Source organism: Vitis riparia, chromosome 17 (genome assembly GCF_004353265.1).
Source record: "Vitis riparia cultivar Riparia Gloire de Montpellier isolate 1030 chromosome 17, EGFV_Vit.rip_1.0, whole genome shotgun sequence".
NCBI classification, from domain to species: domain Eukaryota; kingdom Viridiplantae; phylum Streptophyta; class Magnoliopsida; order Vitales; family Vitaceae; genus Vitis; species Vitis riparia.
This window is the reverse complement of record NC_048447.1, coordinates 10917492-10944195: the sequence shown is the minus strand read 5'-3', so window position 1 is coordinate 10944195 and position 26704 is coordinate 10917492. Positions and strand designations below refer to the sequence as shown.

Genomic DNA, 26704 nt, shown 5'->3' with positions numbered 1-26704 from the left:
GAGCTATGAACTCTATGATTTGCTCTTCAAATTGGGTCATAGAAGATTGTTTTATATTTAAGATCAGTTAATTAATGCCACCTATTAGATGCCCAACTGCAGAAAACCTTTGTAGTTCATATTTCATTATTCATTCCTCACCTGCTGCAATACTTTTCCTCGAGCGCATATTCATCACAAATGCGCTTTACCCCACTTCCCAAACTTTCCCTACTCTTCAGCACCAAAATCCCTCGACTCCAAGAACCTTTCTACGTTCAGTCTCCTCTGGTTTACATTTCATCAAACACCTCATCTCTCATCTGGGAACCATCCGGAGCATCTTCATTTTCACTCCCAAGCCATTCAACATTCGTACAACTCCTGAAGAAGAGGCCATCTCTGACTCAGATCAAACAGTTACATGCCCAAGTTGTTACTCACGGCTTGGCCCAGAATACCTCTCTCCTTGGACCTCTGATACACTCATATATTGGCTGTAGAAATCTCAGCTTTGGACGGATTGTGTTTGATCAATTCCCTTCTCTGCCGCCCACAATAATATGGAACCTCATGATCCAAGCCTATTCGAAGACACCCAGTTCACAAGAATCACTGTACCTCTTCCATCAAATGCTTGCGCATGGCAGGCCCACTTCAGCAGACAAGTACACCTTTACGTTTGTGTTTACAGCTTGTTCGCGTCATCCCACACTCCGTGGTTATGGTGAAAACGTTCATGGGATGGTTGTGAAAGATGGGTATGAATCGGATGTATTTGTGGGGAATTCGTTGGTGAATATGTATTCAATCTTTTCAAGAATGGTTGATGCCAAGAGAGTGTTTGATGAAATGCCTCAAAGGGACGTAATCACTTGGACTAGCGTAGTAAAAGGGTATGCAATGCGTGGGGAGTTGGTAAGAGCTAGGGAATTGTTTGATATGATGCCGGGGCGCAATGATGTTTCATGGGCAGTCATGGTTGCTGGTTATGTGGGACACAGGTTCTATAATGAAGCACTTCAATGTTTCAATGATATGCTTTGCCATGATGAGGTGAAGCCTAATGAGGCAGTATTAGTCAGCATCTTATCAGCATGTGCTCATCTTGGGGCCTTGGATCAAGGGAAATGGATTCATGTTTATATAGACAAGAATAGAATTCTGCCGAGTTCAAATATCTCGACTGCTCTTATCGATATGTATGCAAAATGTGGGAGGATAGATTGTGCAAGGCGGGTTTTTGATGGGTTACATAAAAGAGATCTCCTCACATGGACAAGTATGATATCAGGATTATCCATGCATGGGCTTGGTGCAGAATGTCTGTGGACTTTTTCAGAAATGCTAGCAGAAGGGTTTAAACCTGATGATATAACCCTTCTTGGTGTTTTAAATGGATGTAGTCATTCAGGTCTGGTTGAGGCGGGTCTTTCCATCTTCCATGACATGATACCTTTGTGGGGAATAGTTCCCAAGCTTGAGCACTACGGATGTTTAATAGACCTTCTAGGTCGAGCTGGTCGACTTGAAAGTGCCTTTGAAGCTATCAAGAGCATGCCTATGGAGCCTGATGTTGTTGCCTGGAGAGCCTTGCTTAGTGCTTGTAGAATTCATGGTGATGTTGATCTTGGGGAGAGAATTATAAACCATATAGCAGAACTGGGTCCTGGTTCTCATGGTGGAGGCTATGTGCTTCTTTCGAATTTGTATGCATCTATGGGCCAATGGGAAAGTGTAACCAAAGTCAGGAAAGCTATGAGTCAGAGGGGCAGTGAAGGATGCCCCGGGTGCAGTTGGATTGAGATTGATGGTGTTGTTCATGAATTTCTTGCTGCAGATAAGTTGCATCCTCGGATATCAGAGATAAATAAGAAGTTGAATGAGGTGCTGAGAAGAATAAGCATAGAGGGAGGTTATGTTCCTAGCACCAAGCAAGTGTTGTTTGATTTGAACGAGGAGGATAAAGAACAAGCTGTGTCTTGGCACAGTGAGAAATTGGCTGTTGCTTTTGGGTTATTGAGTACTCAAGAGGGTACCATTCGGATTACGAAGAATTTGCGGATATGTGAAGATTGTCACTCAGCCATGAAGGCCATTTCTCTTGTTTTCAATAGAGAAATTGTGGTGAGAGATAGATCTCGTTTCCACACTTTCAGATATGGAAATTGTTCTTGTACTGATTATTGGTAGAATTAAACTTATAGATACTTGTAAACTTGCAAAAACTGTTCACTTGAAACAAGATTTTTTGAAGTTCTCTATCAAACAAAATGACCATAGAACATGCTGATTTTTTCTGACCTGTGGGCCTAAGGATTTCATGATTCCATCTTGGTTTAATCAAAATGGACAGCTACCACCTCCACCTCCATAGACAATAACAGAAGCTCAAAACCCACCAACCCTGCAAAGTCAAAATTTCACTCTTCTCTCAAAAATCTCATTGAAAATTGGTTCATACACGGTCATCATTTCACAATCGGTTCGATTCCTCTTCAGCAGTACTTTGTCTACTGGTATCAGCACATGATGCTGATGCGGGGTCCCAAAGATCAATGAAAAATGAGAACCCTCGGCACCAAAAAGCACAAATTTACCGCTTTCACATTCTCTTCTACCCTCACCAAACCTCAAATCCATGTAATCTCAAAAGCCATAACCTTAAACCCTATTGCAGTTTCAAAACATTTCAAATTTATAACTTATTTCTCTTTCTGTTCATCCAACACATTTCCCTCCATTTCCATACCAACCAACCCAATCCCAATTGACCTCCCAAATCCACAAACATATTCTCTTCTGCTAAATCAACGTCCAAAACTATCTCCACTCCAACAAATCCATGCCCAAGTTGTCACCCAAGCGTTGTCATCAGATGCTTCTCTTACTGCCTCTCTCATCCATTGTTACCTCTGTGCCAAGAACCACCCAAATGCTAGAATCCTATTTGATCACTATCCTTCTCCTTCACCACCCACTAAACTGTGGAATGTTATGATCAGAGCCTACTCCAAGATACAAAATTCCCAAGAGCCTATCCATCTTTTTCTTCGGATGATCACACTGGATGGTCCCATGCAAGTTGTCCCGGATGAGTATACTTTTACCTTTGTGATCACTTCATGTTCACATCAAATATCCCTCATATATGGAGAAATTGTTCATGGGATGGTAGTAAAAAGTGGGTTTGAATCAAATTTATATGTGGGCAACTCGGTGATTAATATGTATTCTGTTTTTGCGAGAATGGAGGATGCCCGCAAAGTTTTCAATCAAATGTCTGAGCGGGATGTGTTTAGTTGGACTAGTCTGTTAGGTGGGTATGCAAAACATGGGGAGATGGATAGAGCCTGTGAGCTTTTTGATATGATGCCTGTGCGTAATGATGTATCTTGGGCTGTCATGATTTCAGGGTTTTTGGGATGTGGAAGGTATCCTGAAGCTCTTACATTTTTCTGCAACATGTTATGCGATGATAGGGTTAATCCTAATGAGGCTGTTCTGGTTTGTGTTCTATCTGCTTGTGCTCATCTTGGAGCCTTAGATCAGGGAAACTGGATCCATCTTTATATAGACAAGATTGGAATAAGGCAGAGCTCAAACATTTCTACTGCACTCATTGATATGTATGCAAAATGTGGAAGGATTGATTGTGCAAGTAGAGTTTTCAATGGAATTTGTAAACATGATGTTCTCAGTTTTACAAGCATGATTTCAGGATTATCATATCATGGGCTTGGCAAGGATGCTTTGCGCGTTTTCTATCAAATGTTAGATGAAAATGTGATGCCCAATGAGATCACCATTCTAGGGGTTTTAAATGGATGTAGCCATTCAGGTCTTGTAGAGGAGGGTTCTTCAATCCTGGCTAATATGGAAAGCTTGTGGGGGATTGCACCCAAGATTGAGCACTACGGGTGTTACATTGATTTGCTTGGTCGTGCCGGCTATTTGGAGAGGGCACTTGAAGTTGTCAAAACCATGCCCATGGAACCAGACATTGTTATATGGAGGGCTTTGCTTAGTGCTAGTAGAATCCATCATAATGTTAATCTTGCGGAGCAGATTATCAGTCACATTGGGCAACTGAAATCTAGTGATCATAATGGAGGTGGGGTGCTTCTTTCAAATTTATATGCTTCTTTAGGAAGATGGGAGAGGGTCACAGAAATGAGGAAGCTAATGATTGATAGGAGGAGTGAGTCAAGCCCTGGATGTAGTTGGATTGAGGTCAATGGTCTTGTTCATGAGTTTCGAGTTGCTGATCAGTTGCATCCCCAGATTGTAGAGATTCGAAACAAGCTGAATGAAATCTTGAAAAGACTAAGTCAAATAGGCTATTCGGCTAATACAATGCAAGTTTCATTTGATTTGAATGAGGAAGAGAAAGAGCAAGCAGTGGCTTGGCATAGTGAGAAGTTAGCTATTGCTTTTGGACTCATGAGTACTGAGCCAGGGACTTTGATTCGGATAGTGAAAAATCTAAGGACATGCGAAGACTGTCATTCAGCTCTGAAGGCCATTTCCCAAGTTTATGGCAGGGAAATAGTAGTTAGAGATCGTTCTCGTTTCCACACTTTCATAGAAGGAGACTGTTCATGCAAGGATTTTTGGTAGTAAGCAATGCAGGTTGAAAGAAGTTCCCAATTAAATGACCAAATCCTGAACCATGTAAAAGGGCACCACCATCACCAATGACGAAAAATAGCAACAACTAGGTCTTGCACAGCCAATAAGTGCAAAATAGCTTTTTCCTACTGAGAAAACTGTAGTTTCATACCCTTTTATGCATAATTTATACCAGGTTAGAGGTGTCCTTTCATTCACACAATTGGGATATTCAACCTGTGAGAAGATGAATGCCAGGGCAAACTCAACAAGGTACGGTGAGCCTACAATCCAAATTTGTTTGCACACTGCTTAGAAACCCATTGTTCCAACTTCTGCCTATACCATCAATAATTGTATTAGTCAAGTGGTTCATATTGTTCAGTATAGAGACAAATTTTCTGTAATGCTGCCATCGATTTGCTACAGTATGACAATACTCTTGGTGCCCCACATAAAAATTCTAGTTATTTTAATGGAATCTGACTATACTTATGTGTAATGCTTCTGATTTTCATGCCTACAAAATGCTCCTATGATGAGCTGGTTGCAGTTGTCCACTCAAAAGTTTCTACAAGCTCAATTAGATAAAAATGGGAAAAGGGAAAATAAAAGCCATCTTTTGCTTTCATAGCTTTGGTCTGCCTTGCACTGGAGCACTGAGAAAAGAGAAGGGTTAACGGTGGGCATGGGTACAAAGAAAGATTCCGCTTCTTCTAATGTGCCAAAAATGATTAAAGTGCAGATTGTCTCAAAGTCAAAAATATAGTGGCATGATGATCACAGGTATTTTGTACTTTCCCTTCACTATTTACCATTTTTTGTCATGAAAAGGAGAACCATGTGCCATTGAATTCTGATATTTTTCTTTATCTCTTCTGCTTGGCATCACCTTCGCCAAATTCATATTTATATATCTGCAAATTTTGGCTTATGAGTAGTGTTATTCAGCCAAAGTCTTACCCTGATTCAGCTGGATTAACTGTAAAACTTCAATCAATACTCTATTTTAAGATTAGGGTATCTTTCTAGACCTTGCGATTGTTTCTTCTTGTTTTTCTTTTGTTTGAAGCTGGATCAATCCTTTGAGCTAACATGGTGTTTTAATGGTTGGATTATTCGTTGACCCATTAAGAAAGTAGGAACTACAGTAGGCAAATGATTTTGCGGGCAAAGACTAATTCCATTATAGAACAGTACTTGATTACAATGATATCAGATACACAACTCAATTCCCTCATGGTACAAATCTTACATCATCTGGTTCTGCACTTGAAGAAAAGTTCTCTACCTCTCAACATGCGACCTGTCTCCTTGGATTTTCTAACATACTGTATAGATTGTTGTCACAGGCTAAGAAATCGATGTATAATGGATTTTTGTATCAGTGGAGCCATCTATTGCTCCTCTGCCTCTTACAATGGATGCAGAGAAGTTTTGTAGCATAATCAGCTTCCACCCTCTAAGATGCTATGCAATGAGGGTTGCCATGTTCTTGGCCTTGCTGTGGCAGAGTTTGCACCTGCTGATGCTGCTGCTGTCCTCCCTCGCCCTCTTTCATGTCCTCTTTCATGGCGTGCCATCTGAAATGTTTTCAAAGTGATTAGAGAATTGAGGTCATGTATCAACAAATGAGCTTATATGTGAATAAATGTTCATGTTACCCTATTATCAAAGGAAGTGCATATGATTTTCTCTCCAATTAGTACTCCAAATCAACCTCATATAGATTTGCTAGGAACCCTTCAATGTTTAAGCATTGATTCATTTTCTTCTTTCAAATGTTGGAATTTTGCTTCAGTTTTGTGGGCATTTGAAGAATTAAATAACAGTGAACAGAGGAAACAGCTGCCTAATTTCTGTATTCTTGATGGATGTGTAGTTTTGGTTGAATCATGTTGATATGTGAGTTCTCAATTAACAAGTAGAGAAAGTAGAAATTCACCTGATGGTTCTTCTCCATTTCAGATCTTCTCACAGTAAACTCTAATCCACCTCCCAGCTTCTCATTCACCCTCCCTGCCATATCTGCAGATGCTGCCTGGGTCTTCTTCATCTTAGCATACTTCTTTGCCCACAATGCTTTCATTACCTCTGCAACCCAGAAAACACACAAAGGCATTAGCACCAACCACCCAACAGGGAGAAGGAGCCAGGAGGTGATGATAAAGACAAACCTTCAGCAGTGATGAGCCTATAGACTTGGCCAAGCACAAGAGTATCAGTGGGGCGGAGGAGCTTAACGCGGGTGATCCGAACAGAGCTGGGGGCGGTGGTGGTTGTGGCAGTGGTTGGACACAAGGTGGTGGTGATGAGAAGAGCAACATAGTGGCCAGGGTTCATCTTCATGACTTCACTGGCAGATACAGGCCAATATAACTTGTCTGCTTTACCACATGGGTATTGTATCACCAGTGTCGCTGCATCAATGGCCTGGCAATTCCCCATCTCTCTCTCTCTCTCTCTCTTTCTCTCTCTGTGTCTCAATGGAGTTTAGAGGTGGTGGCTGAAGGAGGAAGGAAGGTGGAGGAGTTCACACGCCTATCTCTTTATAGCCAGTAGCCACCACCCACCACCTCTCATTCCTGCTAAATGCCCTTTCTTCGTAATTTCCATGGTGGCTAGGGGTATTTTCGTCAAAGTAACAATAAACCATGGGGTATGTTTTACAGTCAAATAACCGGATTTTCCTCTCTTGTTGTGATGTGGCGGGGTATGATTGGGTAGTGAAATTCTGCAATACCGTTCCTGAGATAAAATTCTGGATGACACGTGCAATGTGGGAGAAGTTCCTGTGGTGTTCAGAGGAGGAAAGGTCTCGGTACACCCAAGTCTCTGATTGGTCGAGACCATACATTTTCGTGCTCCCTCGGACACCTGAGTTTAACCGTAACGCTCTGTTGATGAACCGTTACGTGTGGACGTGGCTAGTACTGGCGCAGTACAATCCTACTCCCACTCTCCAAATCCCACGTCAAGGCACGCGCCAATCTCATCAACGCCATTTCCCACCCCCTTGCTTTTATTTTATAAATAATAAAATCAACTTAAATCGTGAAAGCGACTTCCCTTAGATGAGGGCGCGTGGGGTGGAAAGGAATAGCGGAGAGGTGTTTGGCGTGAAATTTGAGTGGGAAGTGGGGAGAAGTAAAGATAACGTGAGGGGAGCCGTGAGGTAAGAGGTGGGTCCCAACCCGCAGCGCGCGCAATAAGTGCGTGTCGCGTGTGAGGGTTCCCTCCCACTCATCCCTTTCTTTCTCCACTTTTTCATAGGATAAAGGAAAAAAATTGCCAGCTTTACCACTTTCAAAACGGCGTCGTATCATGGTCTGCCCATAGTGTCCAACTTTTGAAGATCCTGTGGGTATTTCTCCTGCGCCCCTTTTTCGTTTTTCAATCATCAATGATGTGGGTGGTTACGCTTTTAACATGTAATTGCATATTTTGTTTGGATGATGAGAAAATTTCATGTTATTTTCCTTCCTTTTCATTCCCCTTTTTCATGATGAGATGACAACACACAGTGTGTAAAGCCATTGATGAGGTTTTCACTTCCCAAAAAGAGGCTCATGCTATTGTGTCCTTCAAATAAATAAGGGAGATGAAAGAAAATATCACTTATACTGGAAGCTGGTGTGTGAGTGAATGTACCCAATGGAGACCCACGTGGTTCCAAACAATTCAGTGGGGAAGGGGACCATGAGAGATGCATGGACGGTGGTTGAATTTGGAAACAGCCAATTGATACAGATCGAGGGGTGGACCCAGTTATTTGGCCGATTTTCCGTCTTCAAATCCGACGGCTGTCATTTCACCAGGACCCACTTTTCCCGTCTGTATCACATTAGAAAATAATCATTGTAGGTTTTGTCTTTTCTTTTCCTAGTATTTTTCAACATTAATATTTTGTAATAAAAACTCATTTATGAATATTTGTTTTGTTTAAAATTTTATGTGATTTAAAAATAATTTTTTTTTCTTAAAAATAAAAAACTGTTTTTAAAAAGTTATACCACAAATTAATTATTGTTCTCTGGAAATAATTTATAAAAACAAAGTAAAATAGATAATAATTTTTAGAGAATTTAACCAATTTTTAAAAAATCAAAGGAAAATATGACTCCGTTTAATTATGCTTTTTGAAACTTGTTTTTTAAAGTTATTTTTAAGTTAAAGAATAAAAAACGATTCTTTAAAATCAAATTTAAGAAAATATGGTGAAACAGAACTTATATATTTTTTTAAAAAAAAAGTATTAATGAAAATAATGTTTCATATTTATAGCCACAATATCCTTTGGGTTTTAAAGATGACAAGAACAATTTTAAGTTCCAAGGGGACAACAATGACTTGACATTTGTAATACATCAAAATTAGGGCCTCATATATGATGAGAGCATTGATACCACAGAAACTAGATTCAATAACAAATGAGAGGCCACCTCACCAACTCAACCATATACTTTCCATAATTGTAGTTGCTTAGTCATGGTCAATGGCTTTGCTCTATGATAGCAACAATTCTTTCCACCTTCTTCCTCTTTATATGAACACATAGCATGTGCATTCAAAGAGAAACAATTGATGTTGTTTGTACATTCTATAGCATAATTTCTTTAATTCATGTTTCATTGATGAGTTTTAACTTATTTGTAATTTGTACATCTTAATATGGTAGCAAAGTTGCTTATATAAGACATTTTCCTAAAGTTCGACATTTTGTTTGAATTGATAATTTGTTATGGTATTAAGTAATGTTTTTAAAACTTGATCGGTCATTGAATTGGAAAAAATACCAATTCACGATTCAATGATCAGACTGAGAGTTGAACCACAGTCGATCAATGATGTTAGTACCATTGCTTATATAAGACATTTCCTAGAATTCGATATTTTGATTTAAATTGATAGTTTGTTACGGTACTAAGCAATGTTTTAAAAACTTAATTGGTCATTGAATTGGAAAAACTACCGATTTACTATTTAATGGTCGGACTGAAGGTTGAACCGAAGTCGATTAATGACGTTAACACAATTGCTTATACAAGACATTGTTCTAGGGTTTGGCATTTTGATTTAAATTGATAGTTTGTTACGGTATTAAGAAATGTTTTTAAAACTTGATCGGTCATTGAATTGAAAAAATTATCGATTCACGGTTCAATAGTCAAACTGATAGTTGAACCACAGTCGATTAGTGACGTCAACACAATTGCCTATATAAGACATTTTCCTAGGGCTCGACATTTTGATTTAACTTGATAGTTTGTTATGGTATTAAGCAATGTGTTTCAAACTTGATCGGTCATTGAATTGAAAAATTTATCGATTCACCATTCAATTGTCAACTAAGGATTAAACTGCAGTTAATCAATGATGTCATAAATTTATAATGTATATATTATTAAAATTAAAAAATTTAATATATTTGTTTTTTATCTTTTATTAGGGTTAAATTGATGAAAAATATTAAGTATTGAATCAATATTTACCAAACTATAGAGAGATTTCAAACCCTAGGTAGGGTTTTGGTACAAGTCACATGTCAAAACCTAGAGCACATGTCTCGGTATGTAAATGTCGAGTGAATGATGTTTTATGCAGGCATGTGAAGGATGAGGTATGATAGCTTTTTAAACTTAACTGTACTGTTTCAAACTTTAAAGGTCTGTTATTCAAAAATAGGGCAGAGGGTGGGGAAACTGCAAGTCTACAACCGTTAAATATTAGAGTTAAGGATCTTAACTTCTTGCGTAGAAGGTCCATGGAGCCCTGAATATTATATGACAAGTCCAACTTTTCCATTGTTTGTGCATGATTTCATGTATACAACTAGTGGGTACCATTCAATTCCTTTTCTTTTTCAAGAAATTAAAGTGGGTAGGAGCAACATTTGTAGGTCCCCAATATCAGTGCCTTGGTATTTAATATTCCAAATCCAATCCCCGTCCCCCACCAGTGACCAAACCCCATGGATTACATTTTTAGGGTTCTTGTGGGGAATGGGCTTCTTAGTTTCCACTCACCTAATGCCCCCATAATTTAGGGTACCCACCAGAGAGCAGCCAAGGGTTTGTGGTTAAATTGGTTTGCCTAGGGCTCTGTTTGAATCTTTTCCTCAATCTAGTGGGTAAATTGTTTAAAAACAAAGAGGGTAATGTAAGTTGGAAAAGCTCACAAACAGGGTCTCCAAATTGTGGTCACATTTGATTTGGATAGGCCAACTGCAATTGGGTTGCAAATATGTTACCATAAAAGATCAATCAATCCAATATTCTACATGAATATAACAACATGACAATGATGATGTTGATGACTTGATGATGAGAATTCTTCATCCTCTGATTAGGATGGTCCTAAAGACCTAACCATTCCCATTAATGGTGGGAACATCCACACAAGGGTCCATGAAAGATCCATGCATTCAATGATGGAGTCACCTAAGGCCTAGAGGTGGAATCTGATATTTTCAAGGATGTTCATTTAAGGTGAAGGACATCTTCATCACTTTCAGTGGGGGGCCATGGAAGAGACTTTTATCTACCCAATGAAGCACATTTATTTCATTTGAAATCATATCTGAAGCTGCACCAGATATTCAACCCTTTCTCTAATAAAATTGAAACAATCATCCAACCCCAACTGCTATTCCCAACACAGTAGAAGAGTAAAGGACAAAATAATTATCAAGGCCTGGAGATTAGTACAAAAGACATGGGAAATTCTGGGAAATTGTTTATTCAGCTGAAACCAGAGATACATTCATCCTTTTTTCCACCAAACAGATATGGAAAATGAGCAAAAAGAGACTATCACAGCAGCAATCTGAAGTCAGTAATTCTTCCAAACACATATTCATAGGAACGGGCACAGGCACATATGCATCAAGTACTATCATTTCTACCAGCTTCAAGTATTAGGGTAAATAATAAGAAAGAATCTGCTGGTGTCATTATAACAGAATAAATATACGATCAACATCAATGATAACCTGGAGAACCTGCCATGCTTAATACTGACCATACAGATCCTGTGTTCCCCGTTCAAGCATGTCGACAGTTTTTGAGTCTAAAAGTCTTGTAGCTTCTATAAACGCAACCTACACATTAACCCGAATTTATGAAAGAAAAATATGTCATTGTTGCTCCTCCTGTTGGGTTATACTTGATGTTGTCAAATGGCCCCCTGCTGCTTACTACATTATTTGTCTAATCTAATCATTTGGTAAATTAGGCTTACGAGGCAAGGTAAGGTGGTTGTTCTGTCACCTTAAATAAGAGTTTGAACCACATCAAATTTGGGATGCCTAGTTTCAACTAATAAAAAGCCAATCATATATCTTTAGATATTAAGGTATGGACTCTCTGTAGCCCCAAGGAACAGACAAAAAAACATGTAGATGTGTTAAAGAAGGAAAGAGACGAAAGGATTCAACAACTGATGATTTAAGACAGGAAGATGCTGAGGTAAACTAAACCCCTCAATGCCCCCAAACTTGAAATTGAATGAAAGCAAGACAAGGTATTCAGCATCTTATTTTGAAACCAATCCATTGTGTTTTTGAGGGTTTCTAAATGGGTTAGCTTTTCCTAACATATTTTTCAGATACCAACACTTCTTTAAGATCCATGAATGATTTCAGATCTATTCTACTTAGGTCATGATATCTCTGGATGAAATTAGGCTTGTGTTCAAGTGATATCAAATCAAAACAAATTGATTCCATATCCATGGGATGCCCTACCAAGTTTCTTTATCCACTGTTGGGACAAATTCAAGACTATATATAGTAATTTCCAATTTTATAGATCCCCTGAATCCTGATCATTTCTATTTCATCAGTCATTTCTTGGTTGCTCAAACACTATGCTCATAAGCCACTTGGAAGCACAACTGATTCCAGTCAAACAGGAGTTTAAAAGACAGTTGAGCAACAAAAAATGGAAAGATGGAGACAGTCATTATTATTAAGATGTGTGAAACTGCCCTGAGTCAATCAATGTCACCTCTAACCAAAAACTCTAAGCTAATCCAACTCGTCATGACTGCACAGCCTGATCAAATATTAGCCTAACAACAAGTTTAAATATAATTTGCCAACAAAATTCATTAATCAAGTATCCAACAATCTCCCCATGATAGTTGGATTAATTTAGGCCTCACAAGCATACTCATCCAAATTGCAAGTGCTATTCAAATAATGTATATTCAGGAGCAGAATAAACAGGAGTATAACTTTCTCAGAAAAAAAAAAATCACAAGAAATTGCAAAAGAGGAATGCAACCAACTTGCTTCATTGCTAGGTCAAGTCCATTTCACCCATTGGATTTACAGCAAAAAATTAATAAATAAATGTTCTAAGGCATCCTGTAAAGGAGGTGACTGATTTATACTGTGCTATAGCATGCAACAGGATTCACAAGTAAAACAAAGAACGATGATATTAATATTATAGCATGAGCCCAAAGAGAGCTATTGAGTGTGCAAGACTTGGTAAGACCACATTAGAACTCAGTGCCGAGCAGATTACACAGATGGGAAATATTTGTTGAGATTGAAAGGCAGAGAATAAAATTCCTCACTTCTTGTATCGGTCTTGAAGGATCGGAACTTGTCCCACCAATGCTTACCCCTGTCTTTCCTAACTGAGCCATCTTTCCGATGGAGTGTGATGTCCAGTAAAAATGCCAGGCAGCCCGCAACAAATGCTTCCGATGAGAAGGGGACATTTATCATATCATTGAACTGCCAATAAGAAAGTATGACATTTTCTTTTAGTGGTGAACACAATAACAAAAGTTTGCTTTAAGATTAAGAGCCATCCAATGTACATACCCATCTCCCACCAGTATGAACTGGACCATAACCTCTAATAGCTGTGAACTCATTGAAGTACTGTGGCACAGAAAAGCCCATAAAAATTGAGAATCCTAATATAAACTTTGTTCGGAAGCTGTTCAGGTTGCAGAACTGAAGGAAGCTCAGACCTCCTGAACCTGCAGTTGCAAAATCAAAATGAAGATATCATAAACTTAAACTGATGGAAATGAATCTGAAGTTCAAAAAGTCTGTTTGGTGGCTTGTTATTTTGTATATACATACCCACATAGGCAAAGAAAAGACAATACAAAGCAGCAACAATTGGTGCTGGAATTGAAGCGAAGAGTGCTCCAAATTTACCTGCACAATCATGGATATTTGATTATAAGGGATTGATCATATATTCAATCTGCACAAGTCAAATAATACCTGATGCCTCAAAACATACCAAGAATGGAAAAGAAAATCATGAACCCAGCTGATATTTGAACAACCCTTCTGCTGCCAACACGTGTTAATGCTAAAAGACCAGCATTTTCTCTGTATGGAACCCAAGCAAAATCCCCAGGTCAAGTCTTTTTATTTTGATCAAAACTCCTCGAGTCAACATGGAAGTTTTGTTTTATGATTGATTAATGTAGAAATGTAAACCAAAAGGGTTTTCCATAAGAGTCTTACACAGATACTGATGATCCATTCACAGTTCCAAATAACCCAGATAACAAAATGCCAATTCCCTGAGAATAGGAATAAACAATTAATTCACAACTAATAAGAATTCAACATTTTCCTGTCATTGAAGTATAGGCGATTCGCATGGTAGTGTTGTACACAGCAGAGACAGATATTTGCAATACACTCATCATCATTGCTAGTAACATGGTCAACTTCCTGGCAGATTATAGCCTCTCACCCCACCATAGAGATAGAGAAGATCATATATATTTTTTCAATACCTCTTTACTATGATGGTCTTTTATATCTTTTACCATATTTTCTATTGTCATACAATTGTTCAGTCTAGATTATTCCCAGTCAAACATTTAGGAACCCTGGATTGCCCCTTTAGTATTTTTTTTCCCCCTTTTTTAAATGACTAGATGAAGTTGACATTTAACAAATAGGTTGAGCATATGTAATATATGCAGTGGAAGACACTACCTAATCCTTTCATCAATGATGTAAGCTCCTATCCCTTTGAGTAAGCGTGTGCATACAAGAAAGTGCCCATGTGTATAATAGGACAGATGGTGGACCCACAGAGGGCATTACACCATAAAAGAACATGCTTTGCATTCGAAAACTAGAGCTGCCCACTCAGGCCTCTCTAAGGGGATATCTTTATCTTCCTTTTTACTATAGGAAAAAAAATATATATTATCAATGGCTCAATTTCCATAACATTTAGCCTATTCTTTAGTGTGCATATGTATATGGATGCATACAGGAATTCCATGAAAATGACAAGCTAAAATGAGACCTGATCCCACAATAAGATGGATATGAAAAAACAACTTAATTCAACTACAATCCATGCTTTTGTACTTTCTAAGTTTTGTTACAATATTAAAGAAAAAAAAAAGGCAAGCCTCTTAAGTTTACCTGCCAACCAACACCCCGGCTGAGAATGGAAGATGGCAAATGAGTTGCACTTGCGAACCTCGACACCGCAATAAAAGCACCTGTGGACTGTTTATATCATAACAAATATGTAAGGGAGAAGTGAAGTTAAGAACTTCAAGGGATTATAAATATTAGTATTCCTACAAAATAATAATACTAATGCATGTTTGCTCATGCAGCCCATGCCTATGATGATTACCACATGATTTCAACATGTTATGAAATCATATTAATGAAAAATATTTTAGTTCCTCTCTAATGGAGTTTCAAAGCAAACACATGGAGGATAAAAAAACTAGATGAGCTGCAAATAGAATGGCTATGCAGCAGGAAAAGAATCCATAAATCATAATAATAACGACCACAATGATGGTGATGAAGAATTGATAAGATGAGTTTAGTAAAGTCTAATAAAGAACACAAACCTCTACAAGAGCAACAAATGAAGTAACCATCATGGCAAAAGCTTCTCCAGCATCAAATGTAGGTGCTCCCCATTGAAAGGGATACGGAATCCTTATCCTGAGAAACCAAACACCAGTGCAGAAATAAGGAACATCTTCCTCACATGTTGACCCACAACATAAGCGATGCTTGTCTATGAATTAGATTAAGTGAAGCAATGCCGAGGATAAATCAAACTCTCATTGCAAAAGTACCTAGTAGATTACCTACAGCTAATGTCAATTCAATAACATGTGAAACATGAAATAAGTCCAAGACTAAAAATCACATGAACACTCCAAAGAGGAAAAAAAAATTCTTTGTAATTCGCATAGTTCAATCAGTGCTTATTCCATCACAAGCTTTAACTGAAAGACGATTCAAATAATTCATGCGATTGAAACTCTCTAGGTAAGCTGCATGACACTAGATGCACCAAATCAACCTGATCACTATAAACAAATGCAACCGAAGCTTTTAAAAGAAATATATAATACTTTTCTTCTCAATTGATCCCATTCTCTAATACTTTTCTTTTTAGGCTGAGTGGTTTCTCTACGACTTAAAACAGGTAAACAACATATAATACAATGGAAAAGATTTTTGATGCATACTTCATTGAAAAAAAAGAAAAGATTTTCCATAAGAGTATTAATGCCTCTAATAAGTTTGATTTATAAAATCAGTGTTATACGAGGGGATATTAATAAATACAACAGATCATAGCCACATTGGCATTTTGAGATTTTGGTCATCATATTGACATGTAACCCTAGAGAAATGCCTAAGGTGAACAACTACCAGAATAAAAGAGCAGAAACATACCATGGAGCAGCATCTATAAGTCCAGCACGATCAGTACGACAGCTTGCTTGTGTCTTTGGCGCAGCACCATTGTAAGCCCCACCCACCGTGAGTAGGTGAGCATAAATCCAGACAATCACCACAGTGAATATAACAGCAAAACGGCCAAATATATTTTTTTTAGAGTGTATCACATGTGGCATGTACTGCAAAACAAGCATTGGAAATTAATAATATTAACATAATAAGAACAATCCAACACAAAATTACAGAGACAAAATGCAATAGATTATATATCACAAGTGGGTAATCTGAATTCACAAGAAAATTCATTTGTGGGACTTCAAAGAACATTACCTGTGAGACAAGTATTAAAATGATAAGCTGTGGCAGTCCAATCTCCACACATTTGGCAACCTAAATGTCCAAAGCAAGCATTAACATTCTATTCTAATAAAATGAATAACGTATCAGCAAACCCAAAAAGATTTTAACTACTATCCATTCCAAATGCAGTGGAAGTACACTTACACCAGGAAAACCCAACTCATAGAGACCAAACCCTGCTAGAGATACCAAAGGAACAGCTGAAAGTGGACTTAGAAACCTGAACCAATATAAAGGGTGTGGAAAAATTAACCAACATGATTTTAGAGGTTCCAAGATGGAACTGTCATAACAGAGTATTAGAATTTTGAATTGCATATAGACTCTATTTGAGCATACACTTAAAAAAATATATGTATGCATTCAGGTGATAAGAATCTCCCATAATCTCCATTTCAGACATCTTATTTTAATAATAAGAAAGATAAAAATAAAAAAGATGAAGAAAGAAAGGGGGCAGAAGGGTGAGGGGAAGAAAAACTACTTCAAATCAGATTGATTCAGAGTATAACCAAAATTATTTTGAGTCAGCCAAACTGGGCCCTGCCTAGTGAATCTTTTAGGGTAAGGCTTTAATGGACAAACTCATTTGAGGGCCAAACAAATATAAGCCATCTATTAACAATTACTAATAAAATGAAAGTAAAAGCTGTCTGAGGCTCTAGGCATTGTCTAAAATTATAAGCATATTTAGATTTGAACCAACCTCGTAACATTACGCCAAAGGCCACTGAAACCTAGGACAATCTGAAGAGTTGAAGCAACAATCATGGCACCTTGGATTGCCCGCATAGTCCTCTTGAATTTCTGAATAAGCATAAAAATGATTATATCGTTACAACCACCCTGAAACTAACATCATCAAGGTTTAAATGCATAGTTTGGATGCACAATTGCTCTTTTGTTTTCTTGGTATGCATTATGTTAAAATGTTTTTTCTGCATTAAAATAATTTGTGCTTGGATGCTCCAAATATTACTTTGGTGAAGTTGGGAAAATTAGAGATATCAACAACCACACATGTTTTATAACCCGTGCTGTAGTGAGAAAGGAGCTCATGTTTCTCAACACTTTTCACTTCAGAGTAAAAAAGAATGTTTTGATTAATAGAAAAAGTTTTCCATAAGAACAACACAATGAGCCCACCAGTTTATAAGATTAAATGCAACATCCAAACATCAGCCAGTATAATTGGAACAGAATCCAGATTAAAAAAAACCTGTATAGGATCCCCATCATCACTGAATCGACCAGCCAGAATAATTGAAATTGTAGCTGCAACAAATGTATAAGAGCCTCCAATCACAGCAGGTAATCTACTTCCAAATAGTGTTTGGGTGAATGTGTTCAAACCAGCAACAAAGAGCAGTGTCTGAATCACCTTTGCTTTCTCTTCCTAAAAGAATGGACAATGTGATTTTAGTTACACAGATTAGGAACCATGTCTGGGAAACAAGACTGGCTTAAAAGGAATTACAAAAAATTGTGTATTTTATCTTACATTTCCTCCTCCCATCTGGGGAACAAGAGCAGTGGGGATGAGAACTGTTGTACCGAGCATCACTATATAGTGTTCGAAACCGAGAATGATAGCCTCGGCTGAAAAAAGAGAAAACCCATAATTTGGAAGAATTAAATGCAAATAAGGTAGTAAAAATAAATAAATCAATCAATCAAGTACCTACCCACCCACCAATAAACAAAATCAAACAGAGGGGAATTAAATAAAGAGAAAGGAATCAGTAACGGTTCTCAAATTAAAAATGATTACACAAGTTCAGTTATCACTGAGCCTCTGTTTTCCTGCTGAGAAACCAACAAAATAAGATAAAATAGGATTTTGAATTTCATGCCTAAGTTGTTTGCTGGTTTCTAAAAAATGCATTACTCGACTTAACTGACCATAATATCCACTAATCCAAAGCTGTATTAAGGGCAGTTTAACAAAGGATTTTGTTAGAAAACGAAGAAAAAAACCAGACAATAATTCAAATTTCTTTCCTCTTTCTCCTTTTTCTCAGCGCCCAAATGAAGAATCCAAACCCAGATCCCAATTCCATAGAATGGCCACATGGTCAAGAACCCATAGAAAAACATTTACATAAATTTATCAGCAAAATAATGGGGTTTCTTTTTTCACTCACTTTCTCAGAAAAAAAAAAAAAAAGGCCGGTATCTTCCAGAAACATTAAAGAGAATAACTCAAAAAGCTACTTTCAACAATAAGATAGAGAGATAACATATCCAAAACAATTAACCTATCGTTTGTATACTTACCAAAAATTATCTAAATCGATTCATGAGGAATCAGATTTAGAGTCAGACTTACATAAAGAATCAACAATTGGCTTAAGACTGAACAAGAAAAATAGAATTTACCCAAAAAAGAAAAGAAGGATTGATAAGAGTGGATTTATAGAGAGATACTCACGCCATGATGGAGGACTGGTAATGCAGAAATCAACGCCCGGTAGCTGCTCCTTTGGTGGGTGTGGCTGTGGCTCCTCTGCCTTTCCACCGCCTCCTCCACCTGCCATGCTCTTTTTCTCTCTAAAACACACACTCTCTCTCTAAAAATAACAAAATCAGTGAATCTGTATCAGCACTGCAAAACCCCAAATCTGAACACAACCCAGATCCCAAATCTTACAGAAACCCAAAACCCACTAAGCTTAGTGGAAGAAAGGGAGAAAGAGAGAGAGAAAACACTCAGAAATATGAAGACCCAGAAGGCTCAATCACTCATTCATGAACTATGCAACAACACTGAGAGACAAGCTTGAAACCACCCACATGTGAGTTGGGATTAAAAAAAGAAAAATAAATAAATAGGAAAAAAAAAGATGGAACTTATACAAAAGAAAAGAAAATGAGAGTGTGAATAAAGGCTCCAGACAGTGAAAATAATGGCAATATTAATTGCAAGAAGAAATGAGAGAAATTTTCACTCTATTGAGAAGCAAAGAGCTAGTGGGGAGCTTAGAGCATTAAAGTCAAAGACTCATGCAATGTATCCAGTATACCCCACACCCAAAAAAAAAGTGTGCACCAAAAAGTGAGAAGACAGCAAAAAGGAAAGTAGGAAGCTGTACCAGATGTGTTGTAGAGCAAAAACCCAGTTGTTAAACACTGAATTGGTGAATGAGAAGAGAGTGAGCAAAATGAAAGATATAATGAGGATTGGGGTCTGAAGTTCTGAACACAAGAATCCGAAGTGTAGAACCTAATCCCAAGATCTCTCTCTCTCTAACACTTCCTTTGTTTTTTATGTTTTTGTTTTTGTTGTTTTTGTTTCCCTTTAACTTCTGTGCTGAAAATTACAGAGTCTGGTTTTCTTCAACCAGCTTAATATTTGGTAAAATATTAAATATACAGGAGTGATGTTGACAAGGCAACACTTGCTAAGGACGAGTCGGTAGCTGTGCATTTAAAAATTAGTCAAATTCATAATTGGTAGGTGTTGTGTCTTAAATACAAATAATACTTTAGGATTTACCATTGAGCCCTGTTTGGTACCCTAGATTTTATAAACAAAATTTTTATTCTAAGTATGTATGGCTGCAGGAGTTTCATAACAATGTGTGGGGCTCTCTATCAAGTAAAGTTATTTTTGCAACTTTACCTTTTAGAGCCTTTTTTCAATGGAAATTTTCAAAAGAGAAAGAGAAAGTTGAAAGGAAAAAAAAAAGACAGTCATGATCACACAAGTAATTCTAGCTTTAGAAAAGGTACAAAATCATTTGAAAACATTAAGCACCAGAAAAACAGGACCAGCTTTAATAATGACTCCATTTTGAATCCAATAGCTATTTATGTTTTTATAAGAGTGAAAACCCAATTTCAACCAACTCAATAATTGAGGAGATGAGGCATATTGGTATATTGGAGTTTGTGGAGGTCATATGTGGGTGAGGGATAAGGGAAAATGTCAGGGTGCCCTAATCAGTAGCCAACAGGAAAAAGGATGGGATAGCTTACACATGGTCTTATCCCCAATCCCCTAATCTCTGCATGTTGTCCTCAGATAACACTTCTTTTACAACTGGCAAGTGGCAATCTTCAAAATTTGCTGCTCCCAATATTTTTTCTGGGTTTGGGGAATTGTTGTCGACAGAGCTAAGCTCTCTGGCAATGGCACTTTCCCTTTTCTTTTTCTTTATTTTTTAGAATATTTCACATTCCCAAGAATTCTTTTGGGTCAAACACATGACTTATAATTCTCCTTTTCTTGGGATGATTTTTTATTAATATTCCATGGTTTTTTTTTTTGTATGTAAATATCTATTCCAATGAATTCAATCTGTTGTGAGACTATGGAGCCCAAGACTCTTTTCCCATCCAAAACCCTAAATCCAGGAGAGATTCTTTGATGCACTTGAACCCAAACCCTAAGGTTATGTTTGGTTCCGAAAAATACTAAGAAAAGAAAAAAATACAAAGAAAAATGATTTTTTTTATGTTTAATTATCTTATGAAAAATATCAAAGAAAATCAAATATGATTAAAACTAATTAAAAACTTATATATTTTTAAATTATTTAATCTTTATATTGATGAGTTAAAATAAATAAAATGAATTTGAAATAACAAAAAAAATCATTTATCAACTTTTAATCTATTTTTTTATTTTCCTTCACTTTTTTTTTTCTCTACTTTTCCTTTGTATTTTCTTTCTCTTGCATTTTCCTTCAAATTTTCTGGAACCAAACATAGCCTAAGATCTAAACGGATGAAGATTCACACCCCCCTTTCACAAATATTTTTGGCATTACTAGTTGCTATTGGGACCAATATGCTCTACCTTTTGCCAAAAGATAAATTACTTTGGCAAAAAGTAGGGATAGACTTTTGCAATTTAAAAAGTAGGGATTCTATCCGATTCACTTTCTAACGATACCAAATTCAAAAGGTAATCCACATATTCCCCCTTCTGATTTCCTTCACCCAAATGATTGTTTCAATTATTCAACCTCGAATATTAGTTGGGAACACATTGATTATTAGATGGAAAGCTTTGCCATTACTTCAAAGAAAAGAGAAAGATTAGGGAAAAAGTAAAATGACCATTGGAGCTGTTTTTAAAAAGTTCTTAATCTTATTGGTAATCTCTAGACTTTTTCCCCTTTGGCACCATCCCACCTCTAGGGCACGTCCACCTACAGGTGGCCTCAACCTTGGGCTTAGAAACAATAAATAATGCAAAATCAAACATGGGTAGTTGAAAAAATTTATGGATATGATAGTAGAGTGTAGAAAAATGTGGAACAAAATGATTTGAAAATCTGAAATGAAAATGGGTGATTAGACTCAAGAGAGGGCTTGATTCAAATGAGGAAACAGATGAGAGCTATGAAGAAAAAGACAGGAGACAGAACATGGAGGATGTTGCCTTCTTTTCTTTACAAGATGCCCTTATCACCCAACCACCCCTACATGGACCACAGGAGCCTTACCTATTTCTATGGCTTCTTCCTCCTTTTTAATTCGAAGGGATATGGTTGTTTGGTGGCCTTTGTCTACTTGGGTCTAGCTCACTGGCTACCCTTTCTCTTTCTCTTCAATGAGTCACCACCCTCTCGTTGTTAGTAGATCCTTGGATCAATAAGAAATTGGTATCTTCCTTTTCTGTTTTCTCCTCCAAGTTTCCTTCTTTCCTTTTGTTCCTAATCCCCATTTAGTACGCTCAAAGCTTTTGTGACTATATCTCTAAGCCATTTGGAAATGTGGGCCACATAAATGAAAATTTCATCAAATCATGCTATCGGGTTTTATATTAAACTTTTTTTTAACGTCATAAACCCTTTTAATAAAATATTTTTAAAGTCGTAATAATTTTTTTTTGACTTTTAAAAACCAATTATGATTTGCTTGCTTAACGAACACACAAGTTTTAAGGGAGAAAAATAATATCCAATTAATATGCATAAAAAATGACGATTAAAATTTATATTTTTTTCGCTTTATCTTTGATTTTTAGCTTAATGAACACATAAGTTTTAAGGGAGAAAAATAATATCCAATTAATATACATGAAAAAACGACAATCAAAATTTATATTTTTCCCTTTATTGTGTTCTTGAATAAGAAATGCAACATTTATTAGCATACACCAAAGAAGATGGAATGTTTTTTGTTTTTATTCTTTAATATATAAAAGATGAAAAAGAAATATCCTATATTCCGTATTTGAATACAATAAATTATTTTGTCACTTTTCATTTTCTTGCTCAATTCAATCCTAGACATTGATTAATAAATAAAAATATAATTTATTTAACATAATTTTTATGTTCTTTTTATATTGGGTATAATAATATTAAGATATTGGATATCCCATATTTTAAAATTTTTTATATTATTCATTTTGCAAAAAAAAATAAAAACTAAATATGGGTGTGTATGTATGTATAATGCTTTTATTTATTTAATATTAAAATGTAATTTTTTATTTAAAATTTTGAATATTTTACTTATAAATATTATTAATAAAAAATAAAAACTTATTTACTAAATTATAAACTAAACATCACAAAGATTTTTTTTTTCATAGCAAAGATTGGTCATAAAATATTTATTATTTAAAAAAAATCAAATATTTTAAAATAATATATTTTTTATTTCATTTTTTTATACCTTTAAACCAAATATAAATAGAAATAATTGGTTAAAAGGGGTGAAACGCTTCCCATATTTGTAAATTTATCCCACCTATGTTTTTTTTCTTAAAGGATAACTCATTTTTGACATAATTACTCTTAACTATTTCAAGTATTTATAATATATTTTAAAAGAAATACTTATTTTTATAATAAAATAATGAGGGTATTTTTGTTAAAATGAGACAAAAAATAATGATAAGTTAAATTTTCAAAATTGAGTTTACAATTACACTTTTAATTAAATAACCCATATAAATATAGTATAATATCCCGAGATTGGATATCATACATAAAATATCATATTTCATTTGAAATAATATTTTAAAGAAAATTTAAAAAATGGTAGAATTTTATACTTTTTTTTATTGATTTTTTGCAAGTTATTTAATTAACAAAATAGATCACGAATAGATTCAAAATGTATATGACTTTTCCTCTCAGTTCATTAGCTATCGCTGTTTGTCTTGGCCAAGACAATGAAAGCTTTAGTGTCGGTTGGTCAACAAAATGAAAGCTTTGCCGTCGGCAATGGGAGGTGGGCTTGGGTTTGGTTGTCTCAATGTGCCTTAACTTTAGTGGGTTAATCGATATTAATGATCACTCAAAGCCCAATCCAAATATGAAAGAAGCCCAACCCCATTGGATTTCTAAATTTCAAGGTCACCTTTCTTTAATTTAAGGGTGATTTGATTAAAATAATAAAAATTATATATGCTTTCATCTAATTCTTTTCACATCCATTTAAATAAAAAAGGGGAAAAATATCTCTAGATGAAATAACCAAATTATATCAAACTTTTCAGGTTGAGATGATAATATGATAGATTTTTTTGGATAGTCGCCTTATTTGAAATTTAAATAAAAGGATTTGAGGTGAGTTTAAATTTTTTTTTTTTTTAAATCCATACATGTTCGAGTATTACCTTATCTTATCTCACCTTGCTTCCCAATTATATATAAAATTAAAATTAAAAATTAAATTAAATTTATTTTTTTTATTTTTAATATATAATAATAATAATAAGATATTTTTCAATAAAATGAGTTATATAAAATTATAATATTTTAATACCTATAGAATATCTTTATTTTAATATAATTAAAAAAAATTAATATATATATATATATATATGTATATATATTTTTAAAGTAAAGCGAGGTAGGACAAGTATGAGAAATTCATATACCCACTTGGCTTCGTCTCATCCCATTTAATTTTTTTAATGGGATAAGATGAAAATTATTTTGAATAAATAGGATGGGGTTAGAATAAAGATAATCTGTTTTGAACTTGTCCCATTGTCATCTCTATTTTTATTTATTTATTTTTAATTTCTCTTATGTTTTATTTTATTTTATTGTTCACCATCTCTTCTTTTTAAATCATTTAAAATTATTCCTAATTGTTTTTAATTTATGGAGAGAAAAAGAAAAGTTGGAAGGAAAGAATAAGAATAGAGTTTTAAGTATATTAAAAAAATTGTAAATGAATATATTAATAATGTTTTTATTTTAAAATAGATGTATACATAGCTTGAAAATAAAGAAAAATTTTTGGTAAATGCAAATATAATTTACCATAAAATTTCTAGATTTTTTTTTTCAAATATGGGGGTTATCTTGTTCCTTTGTTTCTAAAATTTTAATTTCAAACTTATTTTTCTAAACAAATTAATGAATATATGTTTTAAGTCCGCACCAAAGAAAGTGGGTAAAAAAAAATTAAGGAAATAAAATACTACATAGTAATTTCTATATGATGATTCAATTCAAGAAAATAAAATATAGTTACATTAAATTTATATATTTTTAAATTATAAAAAAAATTATAGGAAAGTTAAAATAGGTAAATTAAAATTAAAATACATATAAAAATAATTTATTAATTATAAATATTTTTAAAATTTTTCTTTACTTTTTATTTTCTTTTTTCTTGCCTATTTTTTCTTCTCAAATTCTCCCAAACCAAACAAAACTTAAATAGAAAAGTCCAATGACTTAATAAATATATGAATGTATGTTAAGAAAAACAAAAGAAAAACTTATTTTAATGGTTAGGTATTAGACTTCTTTTACCCTAACAATAGTTCAAATTCCTTACGAATCAAGGGTTGTTTGAGAACTGTTTTTAAGAACAATTTTCTATTTTCTATATTTAACAACCAAAAATTGTTTTTTGTTTTCTTTTTTTAAAAACAAAAAACATAATGTTTTAATTATTTTTTTTTTCACTTGTTTTTTTATGGTTATTTTAAGAAATAAATTTATAAACATATAGAATGTCATGCCCCAATACCCACTCCAAGGGCGTGACGGTCATTTCACACCTCAAACCCAAATGTTTAAAGTGTAACCTGACCCAAACAATTATCTTGTAACTGAAAGTTACTAATTATCAAATACTTATTTAAAGTGGCAAAACAAAATTTTCAAAATTTAACTTTAAAACTAAGCATTCATCAACCAAAATCCATTATCCAAATAGATTACAAACTTAAACAACTCAAGTGCTAACAAAATTTTCATAATCTCCAAATCTCAACTTCAAACTATCATAAAAAAATTTAAAGTTCAATATCTAAATAGCTTCCAAAAACCAAATAATTCAAATGAATATAAACTTATAAGCTAACAAGGTCAAAAAATAACATCCTAAGCAAAATCCTAATGATAACTATTCCCCGACCTAGCCATCACTCATTGCCCAAACTAAGGGTACCTGAAAAGTAATTAACAAATAGGAATGAACTATAAGCCCAATAAGGAACATTAATGCAGTCCATGGATAAAATATTTCAAGTTCACCTTCAAAATAGGAGATATTATAACTAATTATTTTCATAAACCTTTGAGTCAGTTTTGTCAATACATTCAAAACTTTTAATTGTACACTTTCATTTCTGATTTAAACATTTTCATATTAAATTCAGTCAAAACATTCAAATCATTTATTTGCTCTGGTCATCAAACATCAAATTATGTCTAGTTAGGTGAGACTTTTCAAATAGGTGACTAGTCTCAAATTGTTCCTTTAAGGTGGAAGGAACCAAATACTACTAGTACTAGTAACCTCTAACCAAACCCTTAGAGACTGGAGTCCAAATCAATTACATTCTTCACCAAGAAATGTAAAGGTCAACTATTATATCCCATTGACAATGACCAAAAAGTCAAAAGTCAACTATTATATCCCGTTGACAAAGATCAAACAAATCAGAGTCAAACATTTATTTCAATTATTCAAATTTACAAAACATAATATCTTCATATTTCTCTATTATAAACAAAATATAAGGTTCTAACATATTTTTCATGCAAAACATATTTGATTCATACATAAAATGATAATAATTCAAAACGTTTCCAAATCATGTAT

At 35.0% G+C, this 26704-nt stretch overlaps 4 protein-coding genes across 5 annotated transcripts; 2 read left to right on the top strand and 2 right to left on the bottom strand.

Annotated features, from left to right (window-relative positions):
• The first annotated feature begins 180 nt into the window (after positions 1-180).
• On the top strand, positions 181-2172 carry LOC117904084 (pentatricopeptide repeat-containing protein At3g62890-like). The gene has a single exon (XM_034816607.1). It carries the CDS (start codon positions 181-183, stop codon positions 2170-2172), a length of 1992 nt encoding a protein of 663 aa, XP_034672498.1.
• A 1056-nt stretch (positions 2173-3228) lies between these two features.
• LOC117904083 (pentatricopeptide repeat-containing protein At2g29760, chloroplastic-like) lies at positions 3229-4599 on the top strand. Its single transcript, XM_034816605.1, has one exon. It carries the CDS (start codon positions 3229-3231, stop codon positions 4597-4599), a length of 1371 nt encoding a protein of 456 aa, XP_034672496.1.
• A 1153-nt stretch (positions 4600-5752) lies between these two features.
• Positions 5753-7118, bottom strand: LOC117934416. The gene is made up of 3 exons (XM_034856092.1): positions 6768-7118; positions 6536-6684; positions 5753-6173 (listed from the first exon to the last, which is right to left on the bottom strand). The coding sequence occupies exons 1-3, from the start codon at positions 7036-7038 to the stop codon at positions 6039-6041; spliced, it is 555 nt and encodes a 184-aa protein (XP_034711983.1). The 5' UTR covers positions 7039-7118; the 3' UTR covers positions 5753-6038.
• A 5737-nt stretch (positions 7119-12855) lies between these two features.
• LOC117904612 (nucleobase-ascorbate transporter 6) lies at positions 12856-19862 on the bottom strand. 2 transcript variants are annotated; one of them, XM_034817305.1, is made up of 15 exons: positions 19762-19862; positions 19101-19239; positions 18171-18268; positions 17889-18065; positions 17376-17476; positions 16814-16889; positions 16640-16699; positions 16304-16488; positions 15460-15556; positions 15014-15100; positions 14090-14148; positions 13860-13951; positions 13694-13771; positions 13427-13587; positions 12856-13336 (listed from the first exon to the last, which is right to left on the bottom strand). In XM_034817305.1, the coding sequence occupies exons 2-15, from the start codon at positions 19204-19206 to the stop codon at positions 13118-13120; spliced, it is 1596 nt and encodes a 531-aa protein (XP_034673196.1). In that variant the 5' UTR covers positions 19207-19239; positions 19762-19862; the 3' UTR covers positions 12856-13117. The 2 variants fall into 2 exon arrangements, with proteins under 2 accessions (XP_034673196.1, XP_034673195.1); XM_034817304.1 differs by lacking the exon at positions 19762-19862 and having other exon boundaries at positions 19101-19685.
• Between the last annotated feature and the right edge of the window lie 6842 nt (positions 19863-26704).